We start from the raw sequence: 20,008 nt of genomic DNA on the forward strand, positions 1-20,008 counted from the left end.
TATATATATATATATTTATATTTATATATGTGTGTATATATATATATACCTCGCGCCGCTCTTGCACGCCCGCCCGCTTCTGGCCCACCTTAATTAATTCTCTTAAACCTCCAAAAACACACCTCGTTCAACTTAGCGCTATACGAAATGATCTCGTTACGATACGATAATATATATAATATATATATAATATATATATTATATTCTACATTACATTACTATGTTCGAAAAATAATATTACAATATATAATGTATGTGTGTGTGTGTGTATGTGTGTATATGTTATTATGTGTATTATATCAATATTTTTTTTGTGTTTCTTTCTTCTTATTCCTCCTCTCCTTTACGAGTTTGCCACCACATTCTCACTTTATCGCTTTTTTTTCCTTATTATACGCGCGATAATACCTAAAATTTACAATTAGTTATACACGACGATCTCGACGCTGCTGAGAGGAGGTCGGTGACGGTGCGTGGGTCAATCTGCGTTGCTGGATTCGTTATAAAAAATTATGTGTCGTAATGAGTAGAAATGACTCTGGCTATATAAAATTGTCGTGTAATACTAAACAATGTTAAGCTAGTAGGTCGATAATACCCTTTCAAAGAAACATTTTGTTCTTTTCTCCACGGTTCCACACTCGACAAATGCCGATAAAATGAAGGTGTCTTCTTAAAAGCGATGTAATTATACGACTTAAAGTAAGATTTTCAGTTCCTTCAGTCCAATATGTGCGTGCGAGGTCTTGGTGTTGAAAAAATAGAAAAAGGAGAATACTCTGCCAAGAAATCTTTAAATACTTATATTAGATAGGCATACTTATTTCTCTTTTAGAGAAATTTTACTCACAGATCTCTGTTTTTTCAACTATAAAACATCATAACAATAAAGATCGATTCGTGTGTATATATCGCTATTAAAAAAATCGCCTTCAAGTCGCATCTCACACACCATCAACCATTCCTAAATATTCTTTTCAAATTGCGGAGATTACAAAAACTGACTTTGAAAAAAGCAGCCTCCTGCTTATAATCTACCACGGAATGCCCTATGAGATTTATTCTCAGCGTTATACGCGGAATCAGATTGCTCTCAGCAGCGCGCGCAATTATACTACCAAATCCTTTCAATATGTGTGTATATGTGTGTATGTATGTGTGTGATGTAAAACCGCTAGGCGCTTCTCTTCTCTCTTTCTCTCTCTGCATCTCTTTCTTCTTTTTTTTTTTTTTTAATTTGAATAACAACCATTTTTTAATTTGTTTCACTAAATATATCACAAACTGCCGGCGGCTAGTGCAGCCCTCGCTATTATCGCTAAACGCGGCGATCGCCGTTCTATAAACACTTTTAAGCCTTCCTGCTCGTGCGCTGATACCGATATCGCAAACGAAGCGTTTAGCGTGAACGCGCGAGCTACCACCGGAAAAATATAACGTTAAGGGATTACATGTTAATAGTTACATCACTGTCGGAAGACGCAGTGATCCGAAGGATCGTCAGGACACTATCCTCGCGTCTACGTATCCAGAAAATCCTTCGTCCTCGTCCCCAACGTACGGTTAGTTTAAGTGTCGAACTAGTAATTTTCCGTATATTATGCTGCCACAGAAGATTCTCTTTATATATATATTCTTAAAGTGTAAATATCTTTATAAATTCATGACCTTAATTATTTTATGTAATTTTTAACTTTTTTTTGTTCTTTAATCTTGTAGATTCCCGATAGATTTACTTCAATTTAGTCTTCACGCGTTGTTCACCGTTAATTTTTTTTTTTTTGTATGTTTTCTTTTGTTCTCGAAAACTTGTAGTCAAGGGGGGCGACCGTGTTATTATGTTCAAAGGGAGGGGAGGGCATGTGACGGCGGGAATAAGGGATTAGAGATCAAGCCATCTTCGTAAGATATAAAATAAAACGTAACATTGAATCACACTTTTTTTCCGAGAGGATGAAGGCACCGGGAAACTAAAACTACTGCCAACAAAAAGCGTGTCTCATATAGCAATTTCGGGGAAAACGCTTGACAGGAAAGAAAGTGTCATAACAAAGAAAGACGTCCGTAAAAATCCTCACGCGTGCGCGGGGGTCGAAGGATAGGATGTTATAAGGTCGAGGCTACTACGCGCTCGGTAGCTTGCTGTACGCACAGCTGATCCGTTCAGTGACGGGTGAGACGTGCGATCGCGTCGCGCGGGCATGTGAATCGCGTGACGTAACATGATGCAACGCTCAGTCACGTGAGCGTCTCAGCTGTTCGTCGTCGTGCCTATGCGATCGCTCGCCTCTGCCCGTAGATCGCCGATACCGCTCGTCGGAAAAAACCGCAGTGAGTCGAAACAAATCGCATATGAAAGCTGAAAGAGCGATAATACTCGAACAAAATAATACAAATCAAGTAGTAATAGTTGTCATCGACGATTAAAAGAAATGGATTTAATATTAAAGTAATACTTCTCATCTTCTATATCCGAAATATTTATAATAAAATCTACAATAAAAAAGGTTTGCAATAAATATGAAAAATTCTTTTCGTTTAGCATAATCAAATCTTTCTCTCTTACATTTTATATTTTATAATTATTTCTTTGCTAACGAATTATTGTATAATTACAGAAAAATTTCCACATATTCGTCTTTGGATCTGAAACATATACAACACGAGCCTGATTTTAAACTAAGGGAATGATGCCTTATATCATTTTTAAATCGACGGCAGAAACCAACACCCGATACGGAAGAAAGTTGACAATGCAGCGAATAGCAAAGGTAATGAAGTATCGTTAGTTAAGCAAGCTGATTTTAACTACGCGCGCATTAATAAGAGATATTTTGCTATTTATACATGGGGTTGTCCGTAGCGTGGCTTTCAAGATATGCGAATATGTTTATATACTTGAGTGTGATAAAACGCGTTATCTGAGACATTGACATTTACGTGTATATATATTTGTATATTTCGGCATCTGTTGGATGCATATATATGTGTGTGTGTATATGTCTGTGTTTGTGCGCGTATAAGTGGGGTCGAGGATCTAAGAAGCATCTCGCAAGAGGCGCAAAGCTTACACACAAGCGGGGAAGAAACACGCTCGATTTAAATCGATTTCAACACGGAGATGACGACTCAGAGATAATGAGAGGGAATGGGGGGGGAGGGGAGAGGATGAGAGATCGGATCTCTATTATTTAAATATTGATCCGGACAAAAAGCGAACTCCGGTGCTCTACTTTCTATAATACGTTATACTTCGAAGTCGTTGATTAAAGTGCAATTACATTGTCTCGCAAGCCGTAAGTAATATGTAGGTATTCTCTCTCTCTTTCTCTCTCTCTCTCTTTCTCCTTCTATACGATTTACTATTTAAAGTTAATCTGTAGAATAGACACTTTTTACTACGTGATCTGAAATCGTAATAATCGGAGTACTCTAATACAGTATGTTGAGAGAGGAAGAGAGAAAGAGAGAGAGAGAGAGAGAAAGTAAGAAAGAAAGGGGCGGGCGGGGCGGGGAATACTTTGGATACGCTTTTCTTCGATTTCAGGCCGAAGGTACACACGAACGTTTCCAAGGCAGGTATTTTCGGCTACGAGGTCTGTCTCCAGTGAGAAATAGAGTATTTTCCGTGAAGAGCATATGCCTCCTAAGTAAAGTTCGTCGCGAGAGCTCGAAAGAAGCGTTCCGCTTTGTGTTCGTTTAGTGTTTCATCTTGAATACCCTACTTCATCTAAGTCATTGTATATAATACGTTCGTGTATAATATTACCTAGAGACACTAAGCGTTACTAACGCGAGATTAAATCGTTCCTTCTCTGTCTATCTCTTTCTGTCTTTCTTTCTCTCGCACTCTCTTTCGCTTACGGGTGTAGAGGGACAAGGGGGGAGAAGCTACAAGGAGAGCATGAAAAGCGGAAATGAAGAAATAACGAAACGGCAGCGCACAAGAATGTCCACGGGCTGCTCTCTCGGTGATCTCCCGTCGCGGCGAATCGCAGGGAGAATCCCAGCAAAGGGGGGGGGGGGGCGACCGTATAGCAACAATGATTACTATCTACTAAAGCTATTAAGCTTATAATGCTTGATACATCGACATGCAATTAGTTTCGTTCGGTAAAACTCTCGTCCTAAGGGCTACAATATACCGCTCTCTCTCTCTCTATATATATATAGGTGTTAAATAATCTAATTCAAAAATACTATATAGAGTCCTCGTTAGCTTAGTCGAAAGGTTAATATCCATCAACATCGAACTACCAATGTCAAGGCTCTTTATCTAGAAAGTCGCTTAAATGTTTTTTTTTCTCTTTTTCATTATCTAGACAATTTTCCATTGCGTTTGCAAATATAAGTTAATTGCTCTTACACAGGGGGCGGGGGGAGGGGGCATTCCTCTGTCGTTGACAATTATCGAAAATCTCTGCGCGACACGTGTGGCGGGAGTTGACACCCGCCGCGCTTTTCCTCATATCAAAATATGTTTTTCCTTCGCTCTCTTTCTTTTTTTTTTCGTTCGATTTGCATGCCAGCTGGAGGAAAATCGCCCGCATATTCGGGGAAAAAAGTCTGCATACATACACGTATATATACATATATAATAGTACTCTGAATAAAAGGAACTCTCTTGAAGAATCGCGTACAGCATCGAGGGAGCGATTGCTCAATCTCGAAATGTGTTCACATATACGTGTCCACGTATACTATACGTAGATACGTATATATGAAATAACATATCCGGTTGCTTCTCTCTTGTGTTCCATACAAAAATTCATCTCGTTCCTTCCAGTATACCTATCTTTCTTTCTCGCTACTTCTCTTTCCCGAGCCTTTTGTGCTTACATGACTTCTCGTTGCGTACGAATTATTACGTACCGACAAGGGAAACATTTCGCGCACCAAGTCTCAAGGCGGTTTTTCTGCGAAGAAATCCAGTCACACTTTCGTATTATCATGTAAATATCATGATCGATTTATGATTTACTGAGTGTGTGTATGTCAAATAAAAATCAAAACTATATGTTTATGTGTCTTTATATATATTCATTCTGTTGCACTTACTATGTCTGATCTTTTTATAATCTCGAATCTAAAATTAAAGCGCTTCGTATCATTGGTTAGTATTTTATAGTTACATAATTTAAGCATTATTCAGAGTTGAGAAGTTTATTTGTGGAAAATAATCAAGCAACAAATATTATTTTAAATACTAAACTTTTAGTTTTTAAATGCACAGATTTGCAAAGTTAAAAATCGCAGTTATAATAAACGTATTGGAACAAATAAAATTTTTTTCTGTGTACTAATAACATTGCAATGTGAATTTTATAAAGTTTTAATCAAAAATTTGAACACATGAATTTATATTAAATCAAAATTAAAATTTTCCCAATATATGTGCGGATATAATTTTATATTAATTATTTATCTTATACAATTTATAATTCCCTTGAATGTAAAAAAAACATGGTTATTTCATTATTTCAATTTAATAAAAAATAATTTGTTTTGAATTAAGTTTAGAAAAACTTACTCATTAAAAATTGTTTAATAAATTAGACGTGTGCAGACTTTCAATTTTACCTAGAGAAGTATATATTGTTTGCTTGTTCGTTTACGCGTTACATCTATGGTTACGTCAAGTACTTTTCATCAGTAAATCTTTCAAATTACGATTAATCTTGTTTCTGGCGTGGATGATCTATAGTGTATATCTTTGCGTTTCGTGTCTTGCGAACCCATTTTAAAAAAATGTTTACCTCGATATTTTAAACATTTCATCTGCTATAATTTCGATAAAATATCCAATTTCTGTATGATTTATTATATTTCACGTAATTAATTATAGATATTTTAATCATATTTTTTATGTTGAATTGAAAAATGTAGAAAAAATATTTTCTGCTTCTATTTCTCAATTTTTCCTCCGAATATTTTATTTGCCAGATAAAGTAATAAAATGCTTAGAAAGCTCAGTTTACTCCTTTATTTTGATATTTTCTCTAAATATTTCAATCATTATATTGGAGAAGATATGCCTATAAAACAAACTCTTTATTACTTTGATTTTACGTTCCGGAAGAGATGTTTAAAGAAAATGTTTTGCTCTTTTTCATTATTTTCCGTAAATGTTTCATGGTAACCGATTAAATTTACGAACAAAATCCCCATAAGTCCCGTTGAAACTTTATGGACGTAATTTCGAAAACGCAACCGACACAATCGTCGACGGGCAATCCGATTAAGTAGATTAATCGCCGAAACGTAGTAAGCGTTCCCGTTCGTTCCCCCACCTCGTTCGAACAATCGTGGCAATCGCGACCATAAGTCGGAGCGCTGACCGGTTTCTCCGCAGAATAAAAACACACCTCGCGCATTTCATTGTTCTGCCCCTCTGTCTGTCCCTTCTATCTCTCTCTCTCTCTCTCTCTCTCTCTCTCTCTCCAATCTAATTGACCATCTTCTTTTGCTTTCTCGCCATCCTTCTCATTTTCATTTCCTTTTCCTAGCAGAGTCAAAAATGCGTAGCGCGCAAGAAGCTAGGTAGGTAGGTACACACGAGCATATCCGGCCAACACGAACGATAGAACGCATGAGAATAGATTCCAGTCATTCTTGTTGACACAACAACCCGGGGGTTGCGAAAAAGATGTTTTCCGCATCGCACGTAAAACATACTTGAAAAAGTATCTTCGTATAGTGTGTAACATTCCGTAAAGACTCTTAACTTAATTCTCAACTAGTAACCTGCAGAAGTACTTATTTGATCTAACTCGACGGCAGAACCCCAGTTAAGAATTAACGTCCGGAGACACAATATGCGTGTATATGTGTGTGACGATTCTCTTTAATCTTCGAGTTTATAATCGCGTTTCTCATGCGATCCAGCGAGCAATCGTTGGCCATGCGAAGCAGCATTCTGTTTTTAAGCGGCAGCATATACAAATCACCCGCCGAATTTAATGTCGTCGTTCAACGAGGCGATACGTTTCCCCATCGATTTCCTCTCGGGAATAAGTCTTCCTCCCGAGAGATTCACCGAAACGTCGAATACGACGCCCGGCATGGACGACGGCAAGGAATTCGTGCGGGCGAATCTCTTACTTGATTACAAATAATTGTTTTGCTTTGTGATTGCTTGCTGCAGCAGCTAAAACCCTTGACTCAAGTTGGGAAGCTCAAACTCCAGTGGATTCGTCACAACGTTTTCATCGTGTTTTGTCATTGTCTTTTTTGTCGTTTCTTGTTTTTTTTTTTTTAGTTTTCGCTTTTTAGAATGACTCTCGTGATATTATATTTGTCCATAAATATCGGAGCAGCGTTTCGTTCCTTCTTTCGTTTCTGTCCGTTTTTATTATTTTTTTTTCTCATTTCTGCATTCGCATAATTATCATTAATTATAATATTCGTTTACATTGTGTATTTACTAGAGGTTTTGGTATTAAAGGGAAAGACGGGTATAGTACTGTCCGACGATTAATTTCGCGCTCTTTAGATGCGTTGTCTGTATGTGACCGTTTTGTTTACCTAAAAACTAATTCATCGTTTAGCGATTAGAGAGGAAAATCCGTTCGAAAATAAGCCGAAGGCATCCCGGTCGTTTATCTCGTTTTCGAGGGCGTCGGGATCAGGGTGTACCTGAGCTTTAACGAACCGTACCATCGCGAGACGACACGAAAGGAGGAGTTATCGATAACTTCTCGAAGGACTTTGCTCGTCTAAACATGCTGAGCGGCTGGCAGGCGAGTGGGACGAATATCTGAATATCGTTCCTGCTCTTGGTGTCTTTTCGTATGAAGACGTAGTAAATGGGGGAAAATCTAGTTCACTGATACCAAAGAAGAAGAAATATATCCCGAAGACGAGGAGCGCGGGTCTCTAAGAGAAAGTATCGAGTATATTCTAAGTGGAATCACAATTGAAAATATCTCGCTCTCCTCTTCGTGGTGTCATTGAATCACTTAAATGGACATTCATATAGATTATTGTACTTAATTTTATATAATATAACGTATATATATATATGTATATCTCTTTTTCTTTTCCTCTATGCGTATCTAATTAAATCTATGTACATATACTAAGTATGGGCACGGAGGAACTCGTCCGTATGTCTTTCCCCATTCGTTTCGATGAATTTACATGTATATCCCTCTTGAGTTGCGTTTGTAGCAATATCTATCGCATAATCGACGGTTATTGAAGACGGAAAAGTAGATAAAAAAAAAAAAATTTGAACGTATGGATTGTGATGTTACATTACGAATTAAAAGCGACGATATACGTATATCAAAAAGAATACAACGAAAATACAATTAAATAATTTCGAATACATGACTAGAATTACAATGTTGAGAGAGAAGCATGTAAAAAAGGAAGAGCAAATTTTAAAAAATCAACGTTAAAATTTAAGTGAATCGTCGCAAAGAAATTACATGTAAGTTATAAAACGGATTATTATATAACGCGCGTATAAAACGCCCTTCCCGCTCGTTCACAAACTTATTTAACAAACAATTTCATAATCGATGACAATCCTAGAACCCTCAGTACTTTTTATTCTGTATCTAGTGCTAACCGAATTACTTCTCACGCAATAATACTATTTTATGTACACGAGTAATTTACAAAGTTGAACTTCCAGCTATATTCGCGCCTACTGGCAGCCTCGGATCTTTCCCTTCTAATACCAAAGGTGTATTAATCTGTTTTTTTTTTCCTTTTGCTTTGATAAGAGTGTCCTTTGATTCTTAAATGCTGTACAGGAACATTTACTCTTGCTTAACTTTTTAATCACTCGTTTAATATATATATTTTTATTATTTATTACTTTATATCCGTAGGCTTCTCTCGTCTCCTTCTTATACTTATTTTTTTTTGTCGTTAGAGTACTTTGTGTTATATCTAAATTTCGTTTAAATAATTGTTATAATTATCGTCAAAGTGATTGATTAAACGATTAATGTATTAACTAACTTAAAAAAGAATAATACGATATAACATTTAGTAAAGTAAAAAAAAGGGGTACGTGAAGGATCCTGATCCATCATCATGACTAGTTCAAAAGTGCATTTTTCATTTTCGCAATGTGTTTCGGTATGAATATATTCGATAGATCATATCGTATCGTTGGTCGGGAAAGTTGGTGTAAGCCTCTCCTGGACGGTAAAATGTCTTTCAAATATTTATATTGCCACGTTAGCATATGTGGTGAAATTGGAAGTCTTATGCTGATCGCAGACTCGGAAGTTAAGACTCTCACTTTTTCTCTCTCTCTCTCTCTCTCTCTCTTTCTCTCTCTCTTCAGAGCAAAGTATCTCAAGTGGGCAATTACTCTTTATTACTCTTTGAGATATTTTCGACGAGAAAATCAGGTCCGCAAGCGTGCCTTAATATTAATATCTTTTTCGACGTATGTATATATACTTTGTAAAAAAATATTGCTCGGAACATCTGTTCTGGACGCGCGAGAATGTATCGTTCAAATTTTAAACTATGAAAAGAGAAATGAGATTCGCAGAGAGACGCGAATATATATGCAAAGTGCACGCGTAATCGTGGAGCATAACTTGAAGAATAGCTTCGAAGGTGCAATTAAGCGTGCACGAGAAAGAATTATCATGAAGAATGCATTTAATGACGAAAGACTCGACCGATGGAGGAGGGTCCTTCACGCGCGATATATACGATTAAAAGATATTAACGCAATAATATTTACGAAAACTGAAACAACGTATATAAATTTATTCCCTATCAATCGTGTAAACCTATACACGTGATTTAGGCGGATCGATTTTTTTCGTTTGTTTCGAAGAGCAGATATAAAACGATTCCTCTCTCTCTCTCGCCTCTTCTTTTTTTCTTCTTTTCTCGACAGTTCTCGCTCACGTCAAGAATATCTCCTCGCGATCGCTCTTGTTCATACTCCCATCTCTCCCAGAAGTCTCTCTTAGTTATTAAATATAATTTCTTATCGTATGCATATAAATTTGTCATATACATTTGTCGTAGTGTAGTAATTAATTAGTGTTTACCCGCCTATAGAGAATGTGCGATTTTCGGCGTTTGCCCGTTTCTCGCGAATCAAGTAAGACGATCGTGAAAGTCAACTAGCCGGCGTAAAACACACGTCCTAAGGCTTCCTGTTCCTCTCCTCGCGCGAGAAAACCGACCGCTTCGCAGTTTCCGACAATTTCGACGTTCCATTTCCGACTATTACTTCGCATCGCTCGCCTAATCATCGCCAATCAATCCGCCGATAACTATTATTACGCTCCCCTTCGCGCGAAATTGTTACACCCCCTTTATCATATATGCATACATATACATATCTCTCTTCGTATGTATATATACACACGTGTTTACATTATTTTATCATAAAAACAAAATATAATTGAGATTTGTTATATACGAGTATAAAAAACTTCGTTATATGCGCGCGTGCGCGCGCGCTCACCGCGTCTTATATCATATCTCGTGTAAATTATTTCTCTCTTACACATCGTCTCGATAATATTTATCGTCATTATATTTTGTATATTCTGCATACCTCTCTTTCTTTAAGATCAGCATCTATTAGTTTTGTCGCGTTGATTCGCAGCCCCTAGCTAGTCTACTTATGCGATACAATTACGATTTCTCTCACGCCGGAATCTGACGTGGATATACAATATTTTTTCGAGACATATTTTTTCTCTCCCGGATTCTCTCTTACGAGCATGCCTTGCGTTGCGCGAACGTGCACTGCATGTCACAGCGAATGAAGACACTGCACGCGGCAAGTCCGGAAAAGGAAGAAAATCCTGGGCATACAGAAACGTAATTTCCTCGACTATGCAACGGCTGAGTAAAAATACAAAGTCAATTTCACTTTCAAAACTATAGCAATTATTCCGTGATAAAAAAAGAGAAAAAAGTCATATATATTATATTGCATGTATTTCGTTTTTTCAGATTTCGTGAACGTGAAGCAAAATTAATTGCATTCAAAATATCGATATAATATATGAAAACGGAAGTTCAGGATTAAGAATAAAAACTCTCTTTCTCTTTAATTGTATTTTGTTGCTCTCGAGAAAACTATTGTTCATCGACGAAAACCGGGAAAAAAAATTTGACGTATGACTTCGCTGCGTCAACGAGGAAGTCGTAGAAACTTGAATCACGTTGAATCGCACGCGGATCATTGTTCGTTAACTCGCTCGATCGTGACAAGAATGGGCTCCAAGATGTATTCGAGTTTAACGCTTACCTTTCGAGACAAAACATTGTTCTTGGCCGTTGGGGCTTTGCACTTGATCCGAGAGACTTGGACCCTACGTGATACAAACGGGTTAAACGAAAAGAAGGGAATCGTGGAAGTTGTGAAATCTCCCGCATCCGATTTTCTTCCGGATTATTTAGGATATTCTCGACGAGCGTCTCGAAATTCGCCTCTCCTGCACGATCCATAGGAAGCCAAATAGAAATCGAATAAGAAAAAAGACAACGTTAAGGAAGACTTTAGTTACCAACTCGCACTATATAATCATAAGAAATATTTCGATGATTCTTGACTGGTACCCTCTTCGCGACGATTCGCCAGATTGCCGTTCGATTTTTCCACAGCCTCCACGATCACCTGTGTCGAATCTTTCCCCAGTTTTCTCCTTTTCGCGCTACAATTTCTCTCTGATAAACGAAAAAGAAATTCATTTCGTACCTATACATTTTCTTCCTTTCCCGCGAACATTTTCGACTTCACGCAAAGGCAGAAATTTCGCCTCGACACCCTATCTTCTCCCTCGCTCTATCGTGCGCCTGAACTCGCACTTTCGTGCGCGTGCATTACGAGCGTATATACGTCGTATATAGAGGAGTGTGTGTCGCGAAGGGGAATATCGAGACGTGCTGTTGAGAAAGTAAATCGAATCGACGGCGTGAACGACGACGTTCCTCACTCAGCGCGCCTCCGTTTCTTTCCGCTCCCATTGTTCGCAGTCGTTTCCACCATCTCGTAGACGTCACGATCCCCGACATGCATGGATATGCATGCTCGCGCAAGCTTTATCGAGTCCTCTTCCTCCTCGCTGTCCCCGCTCGCTGTCGCTAGCAACCCTATGGCGAGGCGGACGATGCGATCGCCATCAAAGGTGCTGGCGGTAACGCGATCGGTATGTGGTAATATTTACACTGGGGTCGCATGCACGCGCCCTTCACTGCGTCCCTGCACACCGTTACGCGGTTCTCGATCACCTCCACGTTTCCTGAAAATTTATAGAGAAATCGGATCAGTCAAATTATATATATGTGCTTGCGCATGACGAAATTCCTGCCCATTTCTTCGCCATCTACGGAGACTATAGTGTCAAACAATGTTCCCCAAGATCAAGATATCATTGAATTTCTCGAACAATGTTGAAGATTAAAATGTACTGCCAATTTAAACGTATAGAATGAAAATGTGCTTTGGTATGTTCGGATTGCAGAAACTATTTTTCGAGAAAAACTAATTCTCTGTATAATTTAAACATAAATAATATTCTATTTAGATTAAAGATAATTTATCTCTGACTCGTCGTGAAGAAAACTTGACGATGCGATATTCTCATCGAGTATATAAGAGCGACGCATAAATATTTTTCAAAATTTTCACCAACGTTAAAGGGATTCATGCAAATTCGCAGCGACATACAAATCACGCTCGTTATTCGCAATGTATACATTGTTCGCAATTGATTATGTAAAAAGTACACCCTCTAATTGTTTCGCGAGCTAGCGAGAAACGTTTTCTCTCTTGCATTGTCGAGTTCACCTCGTCTGCTTATTATCGCGAGTGGAACCTAATTGACGACGGCTTGACAAAAGAGAGATTCTCGTTACATCTCGGCAAAGATCATTCGCATGCTAAACCCGAAAAAAGCGAGTCGCGCTGTAACAGCGTGACGTTTTTAATAAACGCCCCGGGGATAATGAAGGCGATCAACGCGACGTCGACGTCGACGTCGCAGAACGGAAGTAAAATAAAAGCGCCGAAACGACAATCGGACTTCCGGGCGATGAAACCGTGAATGATTTATTGCTCGTAATTGCGACGCGTCTCGTACCCACGGATTGGCAAAATCTGTGGAAAATCGAGCGACGAATGTGTGAAAGACAAGGCCATAATCATCCGTGCCTGCTGTCTATAGAATTAGTTCCATCACGCAGGAATTTCAATTTAACCGAGAATCTGCCGATTTTACCGGAAATCTCGTTACCCCGTGATACCGATCAAGGAGATGTTTGAAAATCGCCAAAGCGCCCGATGAATATCAATTCGACGAGTCAAGTATTCACTGTTGAGATATTGGTTCGTATCCTCACTGCACATTCGGCTTTAAATGCAACACCATTCCGTAGCATTTTAATTTTTTAATATAGGTCGCGGTCATCGGTGCAAATCATAGGATCGAGAAAGGGCAAAGATATGAAAATGAGAGACTAATTATATGATTTCTCAATATTGAAAATTAACGAATTTTGATGAAACAAATTTTTTAAGTACAGGCAAATAAATGCAACAAAATCAAAATATTTTCAATGTATTCGAAATTTCTGCTTCAATATAAATTTTAATGAATGATAAAGTATAATTATAAAACCCACGTTCTTATATCTTGAAATTAATTATGATCTGTGCATAGAACATTTTTTTCCGCGATAGTCCCCATCACTTCACATAAATATGTAAGTAGCACTTATTCTGTGCATTTAGCTGCGCTACGATTGGAATCTGTGCTCCCCAATAACGCCCGAATAACTCACCGTCACTGAGATGAATAAACTTGCAGGCGGGACGGTTGCACACTTGTCGATTAAAATCTTGGCACACCGGGAGGGTGTCCAGTAACTGAAAGAAAATGTGCCAGATACTCTTATAGCAAATGAGATCGGCAAACGGTGTACGATATGTGCAAAAAAAAAAAAAGAAAAAAACTTATGATATCGCAGGCACACACACATGCGCCCTCGCAAGATTTCGTTTACACACAGATACACGCACACGCGCCCAATCATATCTCATGTACCGTTCTCTCTCTTTCTCTCTCTCTCTCTCTCTCTCTCTCTCTCTCTCTCTCTCTCTCGCTTAGGATTGCTTTACAAATATACCAATATCCCATAATTAAATTCTTTTCACCTCCTATCGAAATGGATAACTAAAATCGTGTGTTATAATAATATTATACATACATTTCTGTACTTGTTAATTAGTTTATCCACGTTGTATATACAAAGCAATCTTGAATAATTGAAGAATAAATATCGGTGTGCTATCCGCGATAATTCTTTCGATTTATACTTTATTCTGATATCGTTGTATAATATATTACAAAAGTATCAGTATAAATTAAATTCTCATCGAATAAATGAAGAATAAATGAAGAATAAATATCAGTGTGCTATGTGTGTTTGTGATAATTCTTTTGATTTATACTTTATTGATATTGTTGTGTAATATATCACAAAAGTATCAGTATAAATTAAATTAATTAATCTGCAAAAAAGTGTTAGTATTCACTATTTTTTTAAAGAATGTATCATTAAAATACATTTACTTATTTCTTCATTTATTTATTTAAAATCCAGTTTATTAATTAAAAATATCAGGTATATTAGTATATTTTTAAGCATCCCTGTTCTCACTGAGAGATTTTTCGCACAAACATACGTTCCAAATTCTTCAGTGTTAGAGCATATCCACGATTCATTACATGCTCTAAAAGATCGGTTCGTATATGGATATTAATTAATTGCTACTGATGTGCGAATAATCAGAGCGATCGGATTGATATATTCGAGATGCATGATCCGAGACGAGTGACATCCTTTTCCCGTTGTAACCCCGACTAATTAAAAACAAAAGATAAAGTAAAAGACGACCGCTTTTGAGTATTCGCACATACAAATTAAGTGGTAAATTTGCAGTAGAACTTTCGTTTTCAAACAGGGAATTTCCTATTATGGTGTGTATATATATATTTATCGTAATGTAAAATATTAAAATAATTCTGATCGACAGAATCTTGCAGCTAAATCGTATTAATTCTATCGAATGGATACATTCGCGGTTTGTCGGGATTTGCAAGATTGGCTTGATTCTGGGCGAAAAAACTGAGGGAATTCGTATTAATTTTATAACACGAGCCGGTTATGTATGTGTGTGTGAGACACTTTCGTTATGCTAATCTCCGTGATATCTCGGACACAATGTGTGCAAGGAGCGCGCCTAGAAACAAGGATCTTTAATTCGCAAATTTCGTCGAAAGTTCGTACGATCAAAGTCTACGATCCAATGAAAATATTTGACATAGTAAAATTGTCACGTTCGAATATTAGCTTGGACCTTGATACCTATATTCAAAATTAATTCACAATTTCGTATCGTGTGCTCTAGTGAACGTTGTATAGAATTTGCGAATCAGATTTGGAAGCCCTCTTCTCAGCGGGCCATTCAGCGCAATGACTAGACTGAAATTTTAGTGTTAACAAAATACGGGAAAGCAACGGAAAGAGATGCTGGCAGGAGCGCTAGAAACTCTCCCGCGTTCTCTTCTCTCCGTCGTTTTCGTTTCCGATCGAAAACGATGTTGGAGAACATCGACTTAACGTAAACTCGGTTTGCGAGATAGGAGCGATAATTACAATATTACAAATGTGTGTATGTATATATATAATATGTACGCACAAAGAGATCTACTATACGCGACTGTGCGTATATCACACTTAAGTGTATTAAACGCACCGGAGGCTGTATATCAGCGGAGGCAAGAAAAGATGTTTCGGAGCAATATATTTTTCGCGCGCGCGAAAATATAATTTCACATTTAACATACGGCAAATGGTGGAGAGAAAGACATAAAATGCGAATCGCAGAACATTGGCAATCGAAAGAATACGTATAAAGTGAACCCAAGTGGAAGCGGAAACTCCACCCAGCTACTGCAGATACTATCCGTTCCTTTTATTACCCATCGGCAAAAAAGATGTATGCATATTATATGTACACACACACACGGAAACACACACGTACACTCGTATCTAGGAGAATTATTCGTATATCCGAAATATATAAGAGACAAATGCAGCAAATAGATTAAACATCAAATTCCAGAGTATGATTTTCGTGTTAGCAAAACGTTAGGTCAAAGCATTAACAACCTACCAGACAGATATATATGAAAAAATTAACAAAAAAGATAATTAAAGAAACAAAATATTATCGCGCAAAAATATACCATAGGCTCACCATATATGTATTTAAAAGCGTGCAAAATATATGAAAAAAGTAACGATAAAGTAACTTGCTTCGCCATATAAACGCTCGACAAAATCTCGGCAAAAGATTATCCCGCACACACTCGTAATAATCATAAGATAATAATAATAATAAAGTTATCAGTAACAAAAGTAAAAGTCTTAAATACGTAACGATGATAGGAATAATGACGGCCATAAAAAAAAATATAGCAACAGTAATGATAATTATATCGCTAGTAATAAACGATGTATAACCATAATATTAACCATATTATAATAAACAATTCTTGCAATTGCATAAGAGATTACTCGCTACGAACACAGAGTCTGGTCATGCAAATAATGGCCCGGGAGAAGGGGGATCGTTGCTTGGGTGATCATCGTAGGTGTTACTCGTAAAGTCGGACGCGCGTATCCAAGTGTGATTAAAGAAAAAAAAGAAAAAAAAAGAGGTCGAAGCGTCAATCTCTATTTTACGATGACGAAGGTGACGACGAGAGTGGTCCGTGTATATCAGCTGATGATGATAATACAGTGTCATCACCCAAGCGTTAGTGTGCTGCCAAAAGCCGACTCACCATCGCTTTCAGTTCGCGTGCGTGAATGACAGGACCGTAACACACACATCCACTCACTACTAAAGCTACGAGAGGAAAGAGGGTCCTTTCTCAGGTGATCCACGCCGGCGAACCGAAATAACGAGGGGGACGGCTACGGTGGCGAAAAGGGGGGGGGGAAGAACTGGATAGTCAGCGGTTATATCGGCAATATCGTATAATATATGGATGTGGGATATATGTCGTATAAGCCGTCAAATTAATAATATTCTACTGCAAATAAGTTCAACACTATGTCAACTGCGACTCCGCAACCATAACGACAGAGCTAGCCAAATATTATAGATATGTGATTGTGTGTTCGACAAAGAACAATGCATGACGATCGGTATTATTGAACCCGATCGTCTTTCATATGCGGGGAAAGCTTTGTCATTGGAAATGGTCATTGGTTTTCGAATTATCGGTCGAAGACGTAAAAGCTCGCGCACGCGTTTCTTTACTCTTTATATATATATATGTATCCATGTATTCTATATTCTGTACTTCGAAAGTTAATTGCATCAAAAGCAATCAGTGCAAGCGTAAGAGATATCCCGTGTCATTCTTTGACCAAGTAAGCGGAAATTGAGCGATTCGAGCGATTAAAAGCTGCGTGTATATTTGCTTCAAGTCTTGACGAAGATCTCGATCCTTAAGTCGCTCGAGATTGAAAGCAATTTGCGCGAGGCAGATACTCGTCTTGAATGAAAAATTACTCGAATTTGTTCAGTTTGCTTCGATTCTTTGGCTGTAAAATAGCGTTAGCTTTCAGTTGTATGATAATTCGGAAAGCAAGAGTACAAACGCGCAATCGTAAATCACGCCATTGTCATTGCCCAATGAAAATATCACGACTGTCTAAATAATTTATCGATTTTTTCAAACGTTTCACGATATAATCAAACGCCGTTCGAATCGTTCCGGTAATTATGGCGAATACTACGAATCATGTAATGTGAATATTGACACGATGCATGCGATATCAACCAGAGGATACGAGTTACCATAATTGCATTTTTTAAAAAAAAGAGGAATTGAACAATTTTGCTAAAACTCTCATTAATCTGATTGATTTAATCAAACTATTTCTATATAAAGACAAGTAAAATGTTATGTCGATGTCACAAAGACGAAGAATAGATTACTCAAGTTCTCTTGACATGTTAAAAAGTGTGATATATTTTATTACATATTTTTGATGTAATCTTTAATTTTTAATGAATCAAAGATTAGAATTTACTTTTTAATAGATTTATAAATCATTCGAAACCATAGAGATTTCCAAACGAGATTGAAACTGACATTTGATATTTCTGACAATTATATCAAGCAATTTAAAAAAAGTGCGATTAGCGAAGAAATGTAGTAGCTAGAGAGAGAATCATAATTTCATATTGAATTTCTAAATACCGCAGATAAATTATCGAGATGTGTTTTAAAATGTGTTTCATGCCCCCTGGTTTATCGATACGCGTTCTCTTAGTGTAAAGGAAAATGTAATATAACTGAGCATGCACAGTATACACGCCCGACACTCGTAACAGCTGTCTATATCGTATATGTTACTTGCGATAAGATGCACTGCGAGAGAGAGAGAGAGAGAGAGAGAGAGAGAGAGAGAGAGAGAGAAAGAGAAAAAAATAAACAAATAGAATACTGAAGCGTACAAGGATAGAAGTTGTTTTCAGACGGTAGCATTAGATTCAATTGTGACACGGATACAAAGAAATATTTAAAAGACATCCCGACAATATCCTCATCCACAAATAAACGCGCAACGTTAATCAGACAAGCGGTTCAAGACAATGGCATGATAGATATAATAATATATATATATAATATATAGATACATGGCAAATTGTTTAATTGCAAAAGTACTAATCATACTAATTACTGTATAAGAAGCGTGCATCTTTTTTTCGTGAATAGGTTTGTCCGTGTATTCATATTATGTGTGTATATGTATGTATGAATATTCGTATGCCTATGTATGTATATATATATGGGGCAGAGGGGGCGGGGGATGTATAGGTGACGACAACGCTTTCGAAATAGCATAATAATAATTACTGGTATAATAATAGACAAACACCAGATAAAAAGGCAGTGGTTATTCGCAGTTATAGTTGCGGTGAGCAGTCGTGAGGGAGATGCCCCCGAAAGCTACGTGTTAGCCAAAGTTACCGAGAGATGTGGATTACGGAACGGGGTTCGCTCTTTAAACTAATCAAACAAACATCAAATCTCCTGCTATCTAAGCGGTGCGTGAATAAAAAAAAAGCAGATTATTCATAGAGCGATAACCGCGATTATCCTTCTCTCTCGTTAACTTCGAAGGTTAGCAGCAATTAAAGTTCGAGCTTGCATCACGGAGCACCATACATTTTCTAATTTTTCGAGTCGGACAATTAGCGATTAATATCAAATTAATTCTATTTACGTCAAGAAAAAGTGTCGTAACGTATATAAAATCCATCATTCGCGCAATGTTTTACGAAAAACAATGCGAAAATGAAGGAAAAAATAGAATAGAATTCCTCGAAGCTCGATCGCGGTGAAGAGCAGTCATCTCGCGATTACGATCTTCAGGGAATTGAGCAGGGACTTGTCTCACACGCGATCATGCGATCGGCGCGTGTGATGCAAACTCGAGACCGGATAAAAAACTGGTTACAATAATGAGTCTACCTGTCCGCAGCTGTCTGTGTAGACGACACAGTGAGCATTTTGGGGGACCACTTGGGCCCCGACAGTGGCTAAGGCTGCTAAGGCGATCCACATGCAGCAAACGAGGCAGTGTTCGTACGGTATTTTTTTTTTTTTTTTTTCAAGTATCGGTAGTTTTTTTTTTTTTTTTTTTTGGTGGTCGTTTTTTCATTACCACACAGTCGGTTGAATTCGGTGGAGAAGGCACCAGATCAAAGGAGACACGCGTGGAGCGTGTCCTCGGAGCATCCAGGTACATGTACGACAGTAAGATCGAATTTTTGTTTCGTGTGTTATTGTTCGGTTTCAAATTTTTTGTAATGCGCATCGTTCATTTCATTTCGTTAATGATATTATTATTTTTTTAATTAAACACTCCACACGAGGGGACCATGATGAGTCGTCGGTTAAAATTGCAGTCGCAGCCG

The 20,008-nt window shown here is 37.7% G+C and overlaps 1 protein-coding gene across 1 annotated transcript; it reads right to left on the reverse strand.

Moving 5' to 3' along the window:
• Positions 1 to 682: 682 nt before the first annotated feature.
• LOC115238224 (muscleblind-like protein 2) lies at positions 683 to 19,731 on the reverse strand. The gene is made up of 3 exons (XM_029811850.1): positions 19,563 to 19,731; positions 13,783 to 13,867; positions 683 to 12,242 (listed from the first exon to the last, which is right to left on the reverse strand). The coding sequence occupies exons 1-3, from the start codon at positions 19,653 to 19,655 to the stop codon at positions 12,094 to 12,096; spliced, it is 327 nt and encodes a 108-aa protein (XP_029667710.1). The 5' UTR covers positions 19,656 to 19,731; the 3' UTR covers positions 683 to 12,093.
• Positions 19,732 to 20,008: the final 277 nt, after the last annotated feature.

Source organism: Formica exsecta, unplaced genomic scaffold, assembly GCF_003651465.1.
Source record: "Formica exsecta isolate Colony F162 unplaced genomic scaffold, ASM365146v1 scaffold115, whole genome shotgun sequence".
NCBI classification, from domain to species: Eukaryota; Metazoa; Arthropoda; class Insecta; order Hymenoptera; family Formicidae; genus Formica; species Formica exsecta.

Coding starts and splice junctions, on each gene's coding strand:
- LOC115238224 (XM_029811850.1), bottom strand. CDS start 19,655: ATGTGGATCGCCTTAGCAGCCTTAGCCACTGTCGGGGCCCAAGTGGTC. Junction 13,868..19,562: donor ACACAGACAGCTGCGGACAG/GTAGACTCATTA, acceptor ATTTTCTTTCAG/TTACTGGACACCCTCCCGGT. Junction 12,243..13,782: donor GTTTATTCATCTCAGTGACG/GTGAGTTATTCG, acceptor ATAAATTTTCAG/GAAACGTGGAGGTGATCGAG.